We start from the raw sequence: 20,243 nt of genomic DNA on the forward strand, positions 1-20,243 counted from the left end.
CGTACGCCTCTCCTCCTCGCGTTTCATTTAGTCCTTACACCCAGCGTACAACGGGTTACGCCCCACGTACAGCTTATGGGTAGGCTATAACTTGGCCCAATAAAAGGCCCACTCTCATAATTAAATCTATTGTAGCCCAAAATAAAACTTGAGAATTAAATAAATTTATACCTCAGAAAACGATCGTTACAGACGGTGGGTGCAAATATGAACTTAATAAAAAAATTGGAAACCGATTCTAGATAAATTTTAGTCAAAAGTTTCAGCCTGGAAAGCAAAGGCGTTGTCTTTCGGTGGGCGGTTGACCCTAATTACCTCAGTTTTGGGGAATCTCCCGACCTATTTATTCTCTTTGTTTAGGGAACCGATGGCAGTCACTGAGGCTTTGGAGAAGATTCACCGAAGCTTTTTATGGGGTAGTGATGAAAATAATAGGAAGATCTATTGGGTGTCGTGGGATAAAATTATGGCCCTTAAATCTAAGGGTGGTCTAGGCGTGGGATCAATTTGTACCCTAAATACAAGCTTATTAGTCAAGTAGTGGTGGAGACTGAAAGTGGAAAAAAATTCGATCTGGAGTTGCACTATAAAAGGGATTCATAATATCCATAACAAACCACATGACTATCTATCAAGCAGGAACGTTCCTGGTGTTTGGAAGAATATTGCTGCAGCAACGTCTGATCTCAAAAAACATGGGTTAGAGATTGAAGTCATCTTTAAAGTGCACATAAAATCACGTGAAAACTCTTTGTTCTGGTTCGATAGATGTCTAGGTACGATGCCCTTAAAAGGCAAGTACCCATTACTGTTTGAGCTTGAATCAAGAAAGAACTGTTTAATGGCAGATTGTGACAACCCGAAATCTATTCCGTCAGTTTTAACCTTTTTCCGTTAAAAGCTTCGTTTTATTTAACTGTCCGTTAACCTTTTGGAAGAGGTTAATTATATGGGGACTTTTATAATGACTTGGTAAGGGTCGAAACAAATTAGAAACACCCACATAATGCCCTTAAAAATGTCTAGTCACAACCAAGTCAAAATTTGACCGTTAAATCGGGTGCGACCAAAATCCCCGTTAAACGACAATATCGGGTAGAATATCACTGAGCTCCAACTCCCACCCATATATAAGGGGGAGTAAACTCCATTTGAGCCTTTTCCACCCTCTGTCTCTATACTCTCTCTCTAGACTCGTTTTTGACCCGAATTCGCAACCAAACGCTTCCAAATTGTAAGTCCACTTACCCTAGCTTGTTCTAAACATTATGACTCGTGATTATAGCTTAAAATTCAACCATTGAAGCTGTTGAAAAGGAGTTCACAGCCTAAGATCCTCCTTAGGCCGTAAACACCTTAATTGAGGCCAAAAAGACCCTAATTTGTCCCTAAAAGCTTGGAAATAAATTGAGGATTTAGCCTAGGAGTGTTTGATCAATTAAAACAATCATTTTGAGGCATAAAAGAGAGTTTACGGCCCAGGCATATGCCAAGGCCGTAAACACCTCTAAACCTTGTTAAAATGCCCCAAAAACACTCCCAAACCACCCTTAGGCTTAATACATGAATTAGGGGATTGCTATTTTGGGTTTAGATCATTTAAACACAAGGATTTAAGGGGATAAAAGGATTTTATGGCCCGGACATGTGTCAAGGTCGTAAACACCCTCAAACATGCTAAAATGATAGTTTTAAATCCCCCAAATGGCCTCACACTTCATTATAAATTACTAGGAGGGTATTAAGGGCTTGAAACTTCAATAAACTCAACAAATGAGAGTTCACGGCTGTGAACTCCCTTAGGGATGGTTCATGGGCCGTAAACTCCCTAAAGATCCCCTTAAAGACCTTAAACTCATTCATACTATATAGTTTTGGACCTAGAATAATTCCATGAACAAGTTAGAAGCCTTAAAACACACTAGAACCCCTCACCATGAGTTTATGGCCGTAAAATCATGGTGAGATGTCCCTGGGCCATAAACTAAGCTTTGGGAGTTTACTCTCGGAGAGTAAACTCCATTCCTAAGCCATACACACCTTTAGACGCTACCCGGGACACCCCAAACACTTAACCAAAGTGTTTTCCGCTCCTTTGAGTGCGTATACATGTTTAATTAGTATTAAATATACTAATTGTATGTGAACATATGTTATCATATGTTAAATAGGTCATTGAGTGTGTTCGAGTCTTTACGTTACATCGAACACCCAACTGGCACCTCCGTCGGACCTACTTACACCAGGTGAGTTCATTCCCCTGAATGAACCTTTTAAATGTTTTTACATGTTTTATAGAGGGGGGGGGGGAATACAAGTTAAACATGCCAGTTATCATACCAATCACATGTGATTGATAACCCGCATGCACAAGAATTTACCACACTGTAAACTGTTTTACCGAGTAGGATGCTATAAATGGTTTTCTAAAATGTTTTCACTTGCTCATCACTCTTACTTATACTGTTTTATCAAAGTTCACTTTAATCTGGTTTATGAAAGGTTCCAAATAATTTCTAAAGGTTTTCAAACTTATTTTATCAAAGAATGCCAAGTTGTGACTTTCTTAAGTATAAAGGTTTTTTCCAAGGTTTTCATCAAAGTTCTCTTTCATGTCGTATACTCTTGCTTGTTAGATGCTGTTGTTTCGCTTTTACTTAGTTTAAACTCCTACTTGATAACGTCTCCACTTTGTGATACGCTTATATTTGGTAACACTTATACCTCACGATTCGATTATCCCACACTGTTTGTCTACACTGTACGATTTGGTTGTTCCACACTATTCGTTCACGCTTTATGATTCAGTTGTTCCACACTATTCGTTCACACTTTATGATTAAGTTGTTCCACACTATTCATCCACACTTTATGATTCAGTTATTCAACACTATATGTTTATACACCACGACTCAGTTATACATCACGATGTGTTTCCACTTATTACACACTCAGTCGTAGTTAGATGTATGTCTGTGCTTGTATAGGTGCATATATATAATTATTGAAGGACTTATGAAGGTTTGTCCGCCCTATTTCATTTTCTTCGTTGAGATGTGGTCTGGTGGGATCGGATGGCCATCCGAAGGTCGTTTGGTTCATTTGTTATATGTTATGTATACGAGTATAGACATATAGGTTTTCATTAGTCAGTCCAGTTATGAGTCTCTACCCCTAGTTCAGCACTTACATATGAAACCCACTACCCACTAATTGGGATGCATCTTCGGGCCACGGCCTTCTCCGTCGTCTAGTTGGTAACCAGAGTCTCCTGTAGAGAGAGCGGACATTGTGTGTATAGATCTATATGGGATTGACACCCCCGCACCCTGACTGCTAGCTACAGTCCACGACCCACCAAGCCAAGGGGTGACAAATGTCATATTTTATAGACGCTTGTAGGGCGTCAGGTACTCTAGTGTCGGTTAGTATGGTTACGAGTATCCCAGGTTGCCTTATAATTCATGGCCTTAAGGTAACGATATTTCACCGGCAATTTACACTGTATGCTGGTAACTCATTTTCAGAGTCACACTGTTTTGACCTTGCAAGATGTATCTTTCATTTGATACTGTCTGCGGTCTGTATTCTCTATTTTGACCTTGCAAGATGTATCTTTCATTTGATACTGTCTGTGGTATGTATTCTCTATTTTGACCTTGCAAGATGTATCTTTCATTTGATACTGTCTGCGGTCTGTATTCTCTATTTTGACCTTGCAAGATGTATCTTTCATTTGATACTGTCTGCGGTCCGTATTCACTGTTTTAGACCTTACCATTTGTACCTTCATTTGGTAACTTCTGGGGTCTGTGTCTCCATTTGTTAGACGAAACCAAGCGTGTCATTCGTTTGATACTCTCCTGGAGTCTATGATTCCTTTGCCTTAGTCAGCAGTCCTCACTGTTGAGGCATATGTTATTTCCCTGACTTCTCTTGCTCCCTTTAATAATCAAATTCAGTATTTCACTGTTCCGGTTTTGGGGTGTGACACAGATAGATTTTTTTAGGGTACTTTTGAAGGACACTGGTCTATTCGAGTAGAAGACACAGTTGAATCCAACAACCTGATCAATTTACATAGGGATCTTGATCTAGTTAGGTTGGTACCAGGTGAGGATGAATGGCGATGTATCCTAGATAATAGTGGGACATTCTCGGTAAATAACATGCGAAAAAAGATTGCATCAAAATTGTCCCATCCCCCTCTTGTGCCTCAACCAGCTTTGTCTTCAAATGGAATAAGGTATCTCCTAATAAAGTCAATTGATTTATTTGGCGGGCATTACAAAAGAAGATCCCTTTAGCGGTGGCGTTACGATCTCGTGGTATTGACCTCACGACGATTACATGCGGTGCATGCATCAATGAATCCGAGTGTGCAGATCATATACTACTTCTATGCCCATTTTCTTGTTCTGTTCTTGATAAAATCCTTTCTTGGTGTGGTGTGCAACATAACTCATTCACCTCTATGGGTGAACTGTTGGAATATGCAAACGGATGGGGGTGAAATTTGAAGATGAGAAAGAGATTCGTCACCATATGTCACAGACTTATCTGGAACTTATGGAGACTCAGGAATGATCGTGTGTTTAAAGGAGTATTCGCAAAGCCAGCAACTGGTGTTGAAGCCGTAAAATCAATGGTGTATTTCTGGTTAAAATGCAGGGGTAAACAAGTAATGTGCACTTGGGAAGCATGGTCAGCAGATCCGTTTGGGGGATGTCTTTAATTGTCATTTGTTGTTCTTTTGTATTTGTTAATGTTCTTTTCTATTGGTTTGTTCCTTGGCTAGTTTCTTGCTAGTCGTGGGTTCTTTTTATAAAAGTTGTCGTTTCCAAAAAATACATATTGTCATTTGTTACAATAAATGTAGATCCATTAAAAAAAGTGAAATTGGTGTTAGGCTATCAGGAGTGGAGAGATCTCCAAGCGTGAAATGCTTACGTGGAGGGTCTCTCCACGCGTGAACACCACCCCTGGGTTCAGTGGGTTGGTCGTAGCGTGGCTCCCAGGACGGACGAAGACGTGTACATTGATTGGCTATTTAATTTCTCAACCGTTGGGTCATTAAATAAAAAAAAACTTTTTTCCTTTAATTTACTTTCTCTATCTATATATACATCCACTTATACATAATTGTTTTAAAACATTCATACAAATTCTCTCAAATCAAACATACAAATTCAACCAAAAAATGGATAGCGATTCGGATGACAATTTGGTTTTGCACACACTATTGTCTGCGGCACATGACGTGATTCGTCAGAGAGGCGAAACTTCACATCGCGAGAAGAAACATAGAAAATATATCAATCGGGATCGAGAGGTGGCACATGAACTTTTGGTACGTGATTATTTTGCCCCTGATAGTCTTTATGACCTTTCGAAATTCGAAGACCGTTTCGTATTGGTAGAAAATTATTTTTACGTATAGCTTCAGATTTGGAACGTAATTATGAGTTTTTCCAATTACGTTGGGATGCTAGAGGTAAACGTGGTTTTACCACAATACAAAAATGTACGACCGCTCTTAGACAATTGGGATATGGTATAAGCACAGACGCATCAGATGAGTATCTGAAAATGTCTGAGAGGATGGGTCGAGATTGTACATATCTTTTTAGTGAGTATGTTATAGAGCTTTACCGTGACATATATACCTGCGACATCCGACTAAAAGTGATGTCGAACAGTTGTATGCCGCGCATGAAGCTAAACATGGTTTTCCAGGGATGCTTGGTAGTATTGATTGTACACATTGGGAGTGGGCAAATTGTCCCAATGCATGGTGTGGTCAATTCACACAAGGAGATCATGGGGTCCCGACTGTTATACTGGAGGCGGCTGTTTCAAACGACCTATGGTTTTGGCATGCATTCTTTGGTATGGCGGGGTCAAACAATGACCTGAATCTGCTTCACGCGTCTCCGATATTTAACGATATTTTGCAGGGTAAAGCACCAAATATGTCATATGTTGTGAATGGAAATGAATACAAGTATGGATATTACCTAAGTGATGGGATATATCCAGAGTATGCTACATTTGTTAAGTCTTTTTCGTTTCCAGCCGATGAGAAACAAAAATTGTTCAAGTTAGCACAGGAATCTGCACGGAAGGGCGTTGAAAGAGCGTTTGGATTCCTAAAACAAAGATGACACATAATCAAGCATCCAGCACAAACATGGGATAGGGCAAAACTAACGACATTGTTGACTGCCTGTGTGATTTTACATAACATGATAATAGAAGAAGAGGGCAGAGCTATTTGTTCATATACCGACAACGATGCACTTAACCCACCTGCAATAATACAAGTTGGCAGCCCGACATACTTCTCTAGGGTTTTGGAAATACAAAATCGTGAAACACATCACAATCTACGACACGATTTGACCGAGCACATATGGGAGAGACAACACCAACGGGGAAATGACGATTAAGACAAAGAGGATGAGAGTGATGATTACGACGAGAATGCAGACGGTGACGACGAGGCAGATGAGGATGATGATGATGACGACGAGTAGTACTCTTCTACGGTTTTTATGTTTTACTTTTTTTTTTAAATTAAGTAGTGTAGTAGTTGATTTGTTAGGTTTTATGTGTGTTTTAGTAATTTTAGGTTTTAAATTTCTATGTTTTTAATTAATGAAAAGTTTTTTTTTTTTTTTTTTGTATTTTCAAAAAATTTATTTATCTTATAAATTATGTTTTTTTATTTCATATAGTGTTATAAAAAATAGAAAAACTTGCCTTTTTTAAAAATTATGTTATTTATTTAACAAAATGTTAAAATAATAATAATAATAATAATAATAATAATAATAATAATAAAAGTAAATGTTGTTAGTGGTGACCATTTCCATAGTGGAGTGGGTTGGTGGTGAAGGTGACGTGGCGCAGAGGTGACACCACTTTTCCGGTGAGTTTGTAGTGACCACTCCACATAGCCTTAGATACAAAAATGTTTGAGTAAGTTTTTTTTACGGTAGATACTCTGTGGTAGGTATCTTACTTCTTCCTGATGCTTCTTTGCCTCCATCTTCATGCCAATAGTTTGAAACTTGGAGATAATATTGGACCCCGAGAAACCCAAAAATGCCAAGTTGTGAACACAGAAAATATATGAGAAATCAGTGCAAACAAAAAAAATACCTTGGCCCCAACGGACATTTCGTCAAACAACTGTCGCGCACCCCTATTGTATCAAAACTGATAAGAAAACTATGCAAAATTATTAAACCCTTCACCTTAGCAGCTAAAAAATCAATGGGAGAATAACCAAACAATATAGAAGGAGTTTAGACCGAACCAAAAAAAAAATCAAGGGGAAAAGAATCAAAATTTTTAATGTAAAATGTGAAATCAAACCTGAAAACAGTAGGACGATGGTAGATTATAGAAATGAAAGTGGTCGTGGCAGTAAGCTAAATTATTTCGGTGGTGCCTGTTCGAAGAAAAATCTGTGTTTTTTTTTTCTTCCTATTTTTCGGCTATCACTTCTTGCTTTTTGATGTAGGAGGAGATTGGTGATCTTTGGTGCTAGGGTTTCGTCTGGAAAACAAAAAGAGAAGACGGAGAAATTGATTCAAAATTTAAGAAGCTCAAAGAAAGTAATGAATCATATGGGAGTTTTAAAGAGAGCCGGGGCATTTTTGGTAGTTTACTTTGAAAAGAAAAAAGTGGAGAGTGACACGTAGCATAAATGACTATTTTATTAGAAGAGGGATTATCAAGAAATTATAGTCTTTTAAGCGCATTACTGATAATAGTATATCAAGCTTCATGTCAGGGTATCATTTGACTTGATTATCTGTTTTTATGTCATTTTTTGCTTTTTACACTTTGTTGAACAAAACATTAGGAAAAATAAGTAATAAAGAAAGTATTAGAATCATATAAAAACAGCACTAATTTTTTATATAGGTATTATCAAGGAATTGTAGTCTTTTACACATAGTACTATAATTTTTCTTTATTTAAAAAATATGAGTGCATTACTGATAATAGTATATCAAGCTTCATGTCAGGGTATCATTTGACTTGATTATCCGTTTTTATGTCATTTTTTGCTTTTTACGCTTTGTTGAACAAAACATTAGGAAAAATAAGTAATAAAGAAAGTATTAGAATAATTTAAAAATGGAGTTCAAACCCATAAAAATCTTCAAAAAATTGTAAATTTGTCTCATCAAGTGTGTGCTCATGTGAAAAGCTTGAAATTGAAGAACTCAATACACTCTTTTGGAACAAAAAAAAAAGGAAATATGGAACAAAGAACCACTCGACTTTGGAATAAAAAGGGAAGATCTGCTTCAACAAATCGCATGTTTATATTAAAAAACATTGATACGATATTTTTTTAAGAATTGAAACGTGGATTTGTAGGAAAAAAATGAACAGTAACACGATTTCAAAATCGTTTTCTGATTTGGTTTTGAAGATTCATCTTGTTTTGTGGGTTTGTGTTTTATTATTTCATCTTCATTCACGAAACTCTTCCTAATTGTTCTTCATCTTCCGGTAGATTCTTCATCTAAAAACCCTAGAACTCGAAATGTTGCGTTCAATAAACCCAAAAAGCAATTTTTAGTTGATGAAACCACCATAACATGATTAGAACACGATTTTCAGTTGATGAAACGATTTCCAGATGAACTTTTATTCAAGGCTAAGAATATGGGGTTCAACACATGATAACCACAAATATACAAACAAGAACAACAAATTAGAATCGGAAAACCCTAGGCTTTTTGTGTGTTCATCTTCGTCTTCATCAGCTTCGAGTTCATTTTCATATATGTTTGTGCGTTCATCTTCATGTCCCACCTTCAATTAGAAACCTGTCTTCCATTTCCCGATTTTCCCCTGCCATGATCCACGATTTCAGTGACAATAACTTTACAGGTTTAATCTTATTGCTTCCTATGATATCAAGAACATAGAAGAAGATTGATTATTCATTTCTAACGGGTGGAAACAAGCTCTCGATTTTCCATCCAATGTAAGGAACATCAAAAATGCCATTGGAAGTGGAACTAAAACCCCTCAAAACAGGTTTCACCTGTTATTTTAGGTGATAATGGTATGATTTAAAAAAAATACAATTTAAGCGTTAACAATGCACCAATAAAGGTTAAATGACCAAATATATACAAAGTGTATAGTTGGTTACCCTTTCAAGTCGTTATCCCATGTGTAAAATTCACTTTTCTAGTTTTCTTATGTTCAATATTTTAAGATTCAGTTTTCTAGCTTTCTTGTAGGATGATTATTCCATATGATGAAAATTAAATTTGTACTTTGAATTGATTTAGATTTCATATTAAACCCTAAATTCTTATGATTAATATGAATAATATCTAAGCTAAATATTATATGCGGACTTGTAAAATTAGATTTGTATTTTGTGTTGGTGATTTTATATCATCAAATAGTATTTAAGTGTAATAGGATTAAATTTGTTGACCAAAAGCGATCTTGTTGAATATTGAACAAGGTAGGATGGTGTAGGAGTGCACACTTGTTCAAGTTTTTCAAGATTGAAAGTACATTGTTATTTAGGGGCGAAGCCCCTAAACGAACGGGGGTCCGGGGCAGCGCCCCTTAGAGCAGGGTCCCAGGGGCGACAGCCCCTGGCGGGGTCCAAGGGGCAGAGCCCCTGGCTGGTAGTTTTATGACAGTTTGTAACTGTTTGTTGACAATTTTCAGACATGATTGCTATATTAAAAATTGCATCAAAAATCCAATTTTAGAAAGTTGACCCTTTTTTCCCTGAGATCCGTTTAATGACAGTTTGGTAGTTTTATGACAGTTTGTAACTGTCTGTTGACAGTTTTCAGACATGATTGATATATCCATTTTTTGGTCAATATTCTGGTACATGTTAAAGAACATTTTCATATACATTCTCAGATTTCATTCTCTGAATTTCATCCAATTGAGTGTTCGATCTATACCATCGAAATACTTCAATTTGATAGTGAATCACGACTTTCAGAGAATCCAAGCAATCTATTCATCCCTTTTTTCTAACATTTTGAACTATTTAAATTTGACATTAAACTCTAAATACACGTTAACTAATATATATTAAATCTAAGGTAAATTTGGTATATTAGATCGTCTAAATATTTAACCAGGTGTTGATTTTGTTTAAGCTAACATCCTACGAAAGATTTAAGGGAAATGACTTATAACCCCAACGAAGTTTTCAAACCTTTCAAAAAACCCCAATTATGTTTTGTCTGTTTAAATCCAACGAACTTAACATTTGTCTAAAAAAGCTCAACTAACTTACATTTTTGTTCAATTTTCATTAGGGCCAACCGGCTAATGAAAGCCAATGAATGACATGGCTTATGATATGGAACTAAATATCGAGAAAGTGACTTGTAAGATCAAAGAACTTTTGAAACCGTTCAAAAACCCTAATCATGTTTAGTCTGTTCAAAAAAGTCCAACAAGCTTAACCTTTTGTCTAAAACAACCCAACAAACTTATTGTCACTGATTGAGGTTTTTTAATGGTTTCGAAACTTCATTGGTTTTACAAGTTATTTTCCTGATATTTAATTTTCACATCATAAGCCATGTCATTTGTTGACTTTTATTAGCCCATTGACCATAATTAGAATTGAACAAAAGTGTAAGGTAGTTGAGTTTTTTTGGACAAAATGTTAAGTTTGTTGGATTTTTTTAAACTGACAAAACATAACTGGGTGTTTTTGAACGGTTTGAAAACTTTGTTGGGTCATTTTTCCAAAATTTAATATTGACATTTAGATAAGATTTGCTTGTGTGCATTATTAGGGTATTTCAACAAGAACATCATGCATGTCTTTGGTAAGGCCCGATTTCTAACACATGCATGGAATGAATGAGCATCCAAGATGTACTAGAAATGGTTTAAATGCTTTTGTTCATGCATGAACACAAAAGAAATGGAGAAGAACATGAAATATTAGGTTTTGATGTCACATGATCATATGTGCATCTTTTCCACTCCTTGCATGGGTTTGATCCCGGATTTTCACCATCTCTAACACATGCATTGTGTTATGGTAAGAATCTACAAACCACAAGGGGAGAATAAAGATTTCTAGCCATGGAAAGGCATAGAATCCGAAAAGTAGAGAAGACTAAGAAGAAAAAGAGATTTAACCATGAAACTATGGAAGAAGATGTTGTTGTTTACCTAATTCAAAAACTACTTATCCACGAACGATGTCTGTATGTTCACACAATATGGACGACGATGGTGGATGATCACCTCAAGATCCGACACGAGTATAGTAAGCTGCAAAATCAACCACATGGCATTGTCGCGTTGCTTTTCGGATGGCAGAATTAGCAACTACAGGGTACTGCGGCAGTTTCGAGGCAGAAAATTTGAAGAGTGATTCAACGGCTAGAGCAGTAGCAATCGTCTTTGCCGAGTTGAGAGAACAAAGTACAACTCTAATCTTCGCGTCAGGAGATACTCGATCGTATTCCTCCACGACGGCAGCAAGATCCTCATCACAAGTGACAGACACAAGCATGTCGAGATCTTCTGAAGGAAGCTTACACTTCAAATCACCGGTGAATCCACACGCTTCCCAAAACTTAAAGATCAAGTCCAAGTACGTCACGGTGCAGTCGACGGTGAGAACTCTAGTGTGACCGCCAACGTATCGGAGCTTGCCGTCAATCTGACGTGGCAGAATCTTTCCGCCGTAACTGTAAAGAAACTTCATTGACGTTTTGTAGCCGGAATTCGTTATGCGAATCATTGTTAATCCGGAAAAGGTAGAAGTTTCGAGAAGAATTGTAAAACGACGATCTTAGCAATCAAAATAACGCGTGGGGACAATTTATAGGGTGAGGGTTTCTTGTTGGAAAGAAGCTTGAATAAAAAAAAATGGTCCCTTGAGAATATTTCACTGTGCAGTTTTGGTTCTAACCTTTCTATTTTCTATGATCACTACATAATAAAGTATTAAAGTAACTACTTTTTATGTTTATTCGTTTTTGTCAAAGAATGCATGGCCGTTTCATATGATATTTAACGACAACCGTTCTTTATAAGATTTTTTTTTTTTCGAATTATTCATCAAATGTTAAACGTCAATTCCCTTGAATTAAGTTGATAGAAGCAAATTAAATTCGTATAAATGCTGTGATTATTCTTTTAATGAATCATGATCTTAAGTGCCAAATGTTTTGATCAACCGGCCCATAAACAAAGTAAGGGACAATATAAAGTACTCATTATATTTCTTAACCGTAAACATAAGGGTTTTTGCCAGAAAATCTAATGTATTTTCACATTTTTCATTGATTAGCAATTTTTTTTTTTGCATGATTAAATTCTTTAAATTATTCTAACACTTCAAAACAATGAATGGTTATAAAATGCACGGTTATTTTTATAAAAATAAATAGAGTTTTTGTACAAAAGCTTGAAGAAAAATTTTCTCACATATTTTTAAAAGAACCTTGATTTTTAGTGTAACACCCCGACTCTCAGATATTAAGTTTACAGCTTTATTTTTCATATTGAAAAGTCTACTTGACGAGTTGGATGCCCTGACTCGTCGAGTAGGAACGTTTATGGCCACGTGTTTAAGTGACCAACTCAACGAATTGGAGCTAAATGATGAAACCCTAATTTCTGGGGTTTTACACCCTATTTAAAGGGTCATTAGCCTCAATTAGCCTCCCTTACAGCCCCTTGTGAGTTTAGAAACCCCAAATCATTGTTTTCCCTCTTTTGTGTGATATTAAGCTTTGTGGTGGATTGTGGAAGGAAGATCTTGAAGTACTCAAGCTTGGAACAAGAGGAAGGTTGTAGATCCGAGTTCTTCTGCATCTTAGCATCATTTTTGAGGTAACAAGTTGTTACCTTAACCTTCTTCTATCTAGATCTATGCATGTATGAGATTGGGGCCACTTTGGCAATGATAACATGTTATTGTGGGTATTAGCCATGATCTGAAGTTGCAACTTCAGATCTAGGCTTATCATGGTCTGTAAGATCATAAAGTTTTAGCCTTTAGTGAGTTAATACCTTCTTCATCCCATATAACCTTTCTTTAGCTTGATTTGGGCCATTATCACCTTGCATGTACGTAAAGTTTGCAACTTTACGTAAGAAGTATGCCTTAGGAGATTGGATATGCATTATGGAACTTTAAAGTGGCTTAAAAATCATCTGGATGGAAAAAGGACTGAAGAGACTCGACGAGTTGCATTATGGTGAGTCCGATGAAGATTGTCGAACAAGGATTTTTGCATGGACCTGGTGAGTCAGTAGGTTGACTAGGTGAGTCAGCTAGGGTTTTCCCGACATTTGTACATTCATGAACTCGGCGAGTTTCAGGGAAACTTGACGAGTCAACAAGGGATCCTTCTTGAGTCCAGGAAGGACACGACGAGTCGGTGAACTGCACTCAGCGAGTCGGGTCAACATGGACTGTTGACCTTGACCATTGACTTAGACTTTGATCGAGGGTTGACTAGTTGACTTTTGAGGTATTTTGGTAAATTGGAAATTTATGGAAATTATCTTATGGTAACTATAGGTAGTGGAGTTCGTGGTCGGGGATTGAGAGTTTGTTATTGTCACACCCCCAAACCGGAACGGCGGAAATGTTCGGGGGCGGATGACTTCATGTGGTAACGTAACAAATGAATACATAGTAAAGAAAACAATACAACCATCATATATATAATTGAAAGTTTACATTGTTTAAAAGAGTACATGTTCAAAATCAATTACAATATGATGTCAAAATATGAAATTAAACTGGCGCCGCAGCGTCGCTTCTCCAAAACCTGTTTGTTATCTGTAATTACTGAATCCCTGGGACATACAAGTAGTTTTGAAAGAGTAGGTCAGCATTTAAGCTGGTGAGTTTCATAAGTATTTAATGACAATGTTTGTATGAAATGAAATGTTTTTGTTCTTTGTTTGCTTGTTCCTAGAAAATCCTATATTTTCTACTAGTATAAATGTAGCCTTCTTTCAAGACCAATGTTTATTTCTAGTAAATGTATGTACGTATAAAATTTCCAATATGTCTGAAAAACCCCGTAAATCATTGTGTTTTTAATACTCTATGTGAGTTTTATAACCATACTATTGACAAGGAATGCCTATACACAACGTTCTTCAGGCGTTGGAATGTTCTGACGTTTGTCACCCCAAATGGTGGACTGTAGCTAACAGTCAGGGCGCGGGTTGTCAAGCCCGTATAGATCTATACACAAACACCATGCTCCCTCTCCAAGGGATTCTGGTATATAATACAGGACTTGAAATGTGTACTCGAACGTACGTGAAGTTAATGTGTCACAAAACTTAGTATAAAACAGATTTACGTGTGAAAACGTTCGTTCGTTATTGTATATGAAAGTAGCTTCTTGAAATAGTATTTCCATGTACGTAAAAGTTCGTAGTATTCTCATAAAACTATACATATTATAGTTTCCTAAAAGTGTGTTTCGTTTGTATAATAAACCCTTAGTGAAAATGTTCACTTGTTATGAAAAGTGTAGTTTTTGTAGTGCCAAAACCGACACACAGAAATGTAGTATAAGCAAAGTATCTGATTTATATAAATACATAAATCGTTTCTCATTTCAAAAGATAAAATGTTGTCGTGGTATAATTTGCATATGAAAGTTTCCCTTTAATAGTTTTAAATCACATATGATTCCTTTGATAAAAAGCGTATAGTGAAAGTTTATATAACACACGATAATAATCGAGTGTTTTACTTGTATTCCCCCCCCCCCCCTAAAAGCATGTAAAAGTACTCATAAAACATTTAAAAGTGTGAATTATAGGGGTATGAACTCACTTGTAAGATCGGAGGTTGCGGGATGAAAACCGGATAGAATTTCGGCTCGAGAAAGTGGATTTCCTCGGGATTCTCGGGAATCTCGGGGCACAAACGACCTTCGGGACTTGAGCAAAGTGATCGGGGCTTCGGGGTAGCACGGGCACGGAAAACGAGGCAAGAACATAAGAGAAATGAGAGAAATGGTGTGATTTTCCCGGAACCCTCGCATCCCTTTTATAGGGGCTGGGAACCGACCTCGTACGTGGGGCGTACGCGTGCGTCATGCGTGACCGAGTCCTCGACTGCCTCGGAGCTCGGATGGGACGGGGCATAGCCTCGCACAGGCGCGATGTGGACGATCTGAGGCCAAGGCCTCGCGTACGCTGGGCGTAACTCGGCCCTATCTGGTGACTCCCCTTTGGATAATACCAAGGGTTTTTAATTAAATTTATATATAAATTATTTAATAAACTTCAAAAATTCATATCTTCTTCATACGAACTCCGTTTTCAACGTTCTTTATATCCACGCGAAGGTGAGACCATACTCTACAACTTTCGTTTAGATCTCGTCGGCAAATTCCGAAATTATTTTTATTATTTATTTTTAAAAGGTTGTGGTAAGAAAATTTCTTTAGAAATTCATAACTTCTTTATCTGACGTCGGTTTTTGCCAGACTTTTTACCGCTGAAATACCATTGTTGAGACCTTCGATTCTCATTTAGGTCATTCCGGCCAAAAGTCGCTTGATCTCTGATTTGAGTTTTTAGCCGTCTGTCGTTAAGCTGAACTTGAAAAATTCCCAACTTTCTTATACGAAGTCGGATTTGGGCGTTATTTTTACGTACGATCACGGTTTAATGACATCTAACATAATAGGTAATTTAATTATTGATTTTTGGGATATTTTATTTTCGAAGTATATTTTATTACAACTAATGTGGTTACAATACTTGACTTTTTAGGTCGTTTACATGTAATTGAAATATCGGGTTGTCACAGTTATCTTAGTTTGGTATATCTGTAGGACTACCTGTATTGTCACCTAATTATTTGTATCTGCATTAGCTATGTTATATGTCGACATATTATGTGGGTTGGGTTGAGGTTGTACTGCTCCATGCGGTAGCCAACAAACCCTAGAGTATTCCAGATATGAGTTGAGGGTTGAACGGGGGATGCCAGACTCATACTGAGGACTCGGGAGGAGCTGAAGGTCGGGTGAGGCATACCAGACTCGTATTGTGGGCTCGGTGGCAATCCAGATGTGAGTTGTGGGCCCGAAAGGCAATCCAGACTCACATTGTGAGCCTAGGGGTAATCTAGTCTGTAAAGTTATGGACCCAATACATGTTTTTATTTGTATATTTATTATGTGCAGTGTATCGGTATTTTGGAGGAACTCACTAAGGTTTGGGTTTATAGTTTCAGTTTTTGTTTCAAGTACATCAGATGATTGTAGGAAGACAAATGCATGATCATACAGCTCCTCATGTTTATGACTCGTTTATGGGATACTCTGATATAATACTATTTTGAAAACAAGTTTTGTATTAATTAATGGTTTTGAAATGTTTTGAAAAACGTTTAAATTTTGCATGATTTTTATGGATGTTACATTTAGTATTATAATCAACGTAATTAGTGATGAAAGAAATATATCGCTAGACATATTTACAAGAAAAAAAAGGTAAAATTATATTAGTTGGTCCCAATTTGATACATGTAACAATGATCGTCAACACCATTAGAGCCGCTTTACGACATGCATCCAGGAAGTGACCTCCGACGATTAAGTTAGTAACGAGACAAAATGAGGCTGATTCCTCCACACAGGAGGAAACCAACGTGCATGTCTCATGTATATGAGAGAGTCGAGTGGTAGAGTTTGAAGTTTTGATTTGAGAGGGCCAAAAATAGAATATGTATAAAAATAAAAGAACGGGAGGGATTAAAGTCAAATTTTATAGTTTTAGGCATAATATATAACTTTTTTTAAAAGTTATGAACTAATTATATATATATATATATATATATAAAATAACAATTCATTATTTATTATAAAAAAAACGAATAACAATTTATTATTTATTTATTTTTAATATATATATATATATATATATATATATATATATATATATAATTGTTTTTTAATTATGTAATTTATTTTTTCAAATAAGTTCAAAAAATTTTACATGATAAAAAACATTAATATGTCTTTTCTTTCAAAAGTGTGTTTATCTATAAAACAATAAACTATAATATACTTTTTAATACTTGTTTATAAATTTTAAATCACTAGTAAATTTTTTTTTTTTTCTATACAGATATATAATATTATAATTATACGTCGTTTTAAAATGTTTTGAAACCCGAATTATAAAACCAATCCAACCAAATTGTAATTGTATCGGATCAGATCATATTTGAGTTTAGCTTGGATATATTCGGATTTAGGTTTTGAAAACCAAAATCAATTTGAGTTCACTTGATTGAATAAGATCGAATAGATAAATCCAATCGAGCATCCCTGTGTACTACTACCTAGTGGTGCACAAACTGGTTTTTTTTTTAACTAGACCGGTGCAGAAAACCGATTTGATTCTAGTCAACAAAGTCAAAACCGATTCACCCCTAAACCAGTTCGGTTTCAAACCAGTTCACCACCAAAATAATTCGAACCTATACAAACCGGTTCACCTCACATCGGTTCACCATAAACTGGTTCAAAACTGGTTCCTCGAAAAAGTTCAAAAAAATAAACCGACGAAATTGCTTCTTTTTTACAATGTTTGCTTTGTTTCTTAGGATATTATGGGTAATATATGCATTGTTAATTTGTAAAACCGATTCATCATAAACCGGTTCGAACGGCTAGAAATTCAAATTACTAAAAACTGACGGTTTAATTCAACATCGGATCGGTTCAACAGGGACCGGTTCAAGGATGAACCAGTTTTCGGTTAGACCACCCGTTCGGATCGTGAACGGAATTTTTTGTGCACCATTAGTCCACTACTACTACCTAAATTCTATGGTCTATCCTTTTGAAAACAAAAACATAAATGGGCCAATGTCAATCAGGCGAAAAGCTCGGCCCACGTATAAAATAGTTTGGTGAGTGGTTACTCAGTTCATTAAGGTGCCTTGGATTAGAATTTGGAACAATCAAATATGTTGCAGTTTCCGGCATTCATGACGCGGTATCCGTCATCGACGAGGATGATTCCGACGTCGCTTCTTCTTACTCCGCAGTGGCCTCAGCCGCATAGTGAGGAACTTCTCCTCGCCATTGAAGAGTCCGATTTCGAAGATAAGGTCAGTCATTATATACAGTATACTTCCAGCTGATTGTTTGTGAAAATTCACTTTAAATGTCGTCATTTGTTATGTCCTGTTATAATCGACTATTTAATCCCTTTTTAAATTCCTCTTTGCTCTGTTTTCATCGTGCTGTATAATGTTGGTTGATTGGTTCCATTTCACTTATATTTGCATTTTGGAAGGATTTTAGATATGATATTGAACTCCAAATTCTTATAATGAATATGGATTGTATTAAGCTAAATCTGATATGTTAAATGAGCTGGATCTTAATTAGGTCTCATTTTAATATGGATCCATTTCATATGACGAAAACCTAAATTTGTATATTGAACTCCAAAATTCGTATGATGAATATTGATAACAGATTAATATCTAAGCTAAATCTGATATATTTAATCACCTGGATCTTAACTAGATTGCTGATTTTCCTTCTGTTGATTCCATTTCATATCATGGAAACCTAGATTTTGTGTCAACTGATTTTCAATTTGGGCCCAAATGCATGTAATCTTCAGCTAGATCTGGCATATAAGATCACCCAGATCTTTAACTAGGTGTGGATTTAATATACACTAGTTACATGTTCCTAGATTACATAAATCTTTATTCTGTGGTATATGTTTATATCATATCATCATGTGAGTATTTATTTTATGCTAGAAAAAGAGATGAAACCCCCCAAATGGAGAAGTGAAAGAAATGTTAACAGATTCATTTGTGCAGTGTAATGAGATCAGGAAGATAAACACTGAGCAAATTGTGATAGGGAAGATGACAGATGATAATGAGAAAGAAGAGTTGGACAATGATGCAGACGATGATGATGCTGACAATGCAGAAGAGTCTGAAGGTGATGAGTTTGAGCAGGAAACTGGTTAATCCTCGTACTATTTGTTATTCCATCCCTCAATGTATACTCCCTAATAACACCATTCTTTTACTGATATTGTTAAACAGTTTAGTATATTCTGTTATGTCATGGAGAGGAAAAGTGAAAAAGATCCCACCCCTTTTAAACCTTGTTATTGTATTTTGGTTCCAATCCAGATTGCATTGTTATTTTATAAAATGAATTTATTGTAGTCTTTTCTAAGGCCGGACGGAGTGGGAGCAGGGAACGGTTGCGGGGAGCTTCCTGCTCGGCGGAACACCGCACCGTCGGTGCGGGGAAGGGTGGTGCGGGAATGGGTGAGGGAAACCTCTCCCGCGTTCTCTCTCCTGCTGTGATTCGTTGATTTTTTTTTTTTTTTTTTTTTTTTAAATTCAACGGTAAAAAATAATAATAATAATAATTTTTTTTTGGGGCTGTAACGGCTAAATGGAATTAAATCCATTTTTTTTGTTTTTTTTAAAACCTTTTTACACACCTATAAATACACAACTATTTACCATCAAACAAAATTCACACAAATCCTCTATTCTCTCCACTTTCTTCTCAAAAAAAAAAATCCCAACAATCAAACCCTACCTTCCGATCGAAGGAAAAAAAAAGTCATAGTTTGAGTACAAACATCTCTTCTCGAAACATTTTTGCTATCGATTAATCACCACAAAAAGTTTATCGGCTCCAACTCGATGCTCTTATTCAATCATCACTACAATTTCAATACCAAAATGTTTGACAATATTACCCGATGCAAGTTCCAAATGTTTCGCTGCAACGGTTTTCAAACTTTATTGTGTTTCCAGATCAACAATCGCCAAATCAACCTCAACCTCAAACCCAAACTCAAACCCAAACCCAAACCCAAACCCACCAACAACGCCAACTTGTCGACGAGTTGGATTACTCGGAAGAAGAGATGGTTCCCGAAACTCAACCTATACCACCCCCACAAAGACGTAAAGGGAAAAAACAAGCGCACGAGAGTGTCGCACAACCGGGAAGACAAAGGCCGACTGCATGGCTTCCAGACAAAGAGCTAGTTTTGGTCAAAGCTTGGGTTGACATTTCTGAAAATTCGATTCAAGAAAATGCACAACCGGGAGAATATTTTTGGTTTCGAGAGGAGCAAGAAAAGGCGACGACTACCGTACGAAACATCAACTGAATTCGAAGTTTCGAGAAATAGCAGCAGGG

General features: G+C 36.5%; 1 protein-coding gene across 1 annotated transcript; it reads left to right on the forward strand.

Annotated features, from left to right (window-relative positions):
- Positions 1 to 17,964: 17,964 nt before the first annotated feature.
- Positions 17,965 to 19,245, forward strand: LOC144997542 (uncharacterized). Its single transcript, XM_078957439.1, has 2 exons — positions 17,965 to 18,154; positions 18,887 to 19,245. The coding sequence occupies exons 1-2, from the start codon at positions 18,011 to 18,013 to the stop codon at positions 19,040 to 19,042; spliced, it is 300 nt and encodes a 99-aa protein (XP_078813565.1). The 5' UTR covers positions 17,965 to 18,010; the 3' UTR covers positions 19,043 to 19,245.
- Positions 19,246 to 20,243: the final 998 nt, after the last annotated feature.

This window comes from Lactuca saligna, chromosome 5 (genome assembly GCF_052625555.1).
Source record: "Lactuca saligna cultivar CGN05327 chromosome 5, ASM5262555v1, whole genome shotgun sequence".
Lineage (NCBI taxonomy): Eukaryota > Viridiplantae > Streptophyta > Magnoliopsida > Asterales > Asteraceae > Lactuca > Lactuca saligna.

Coding starts and splice junctions, on each gene's coding strand:
- LOC144997542 (XM_078957439.1), top strand. CDS start 18,011: ATGTTGCAGTTTCCGGCATTCATGACGCGGTATCCGTCATCGACGAGG. Junction 18,155..18,886: donor AGTCCGATTTCGAAGATAAG/GTCAGTCATTAT, acceptor TCATTTGTGCAG/TGTAATGAGATCAGGAAGAT.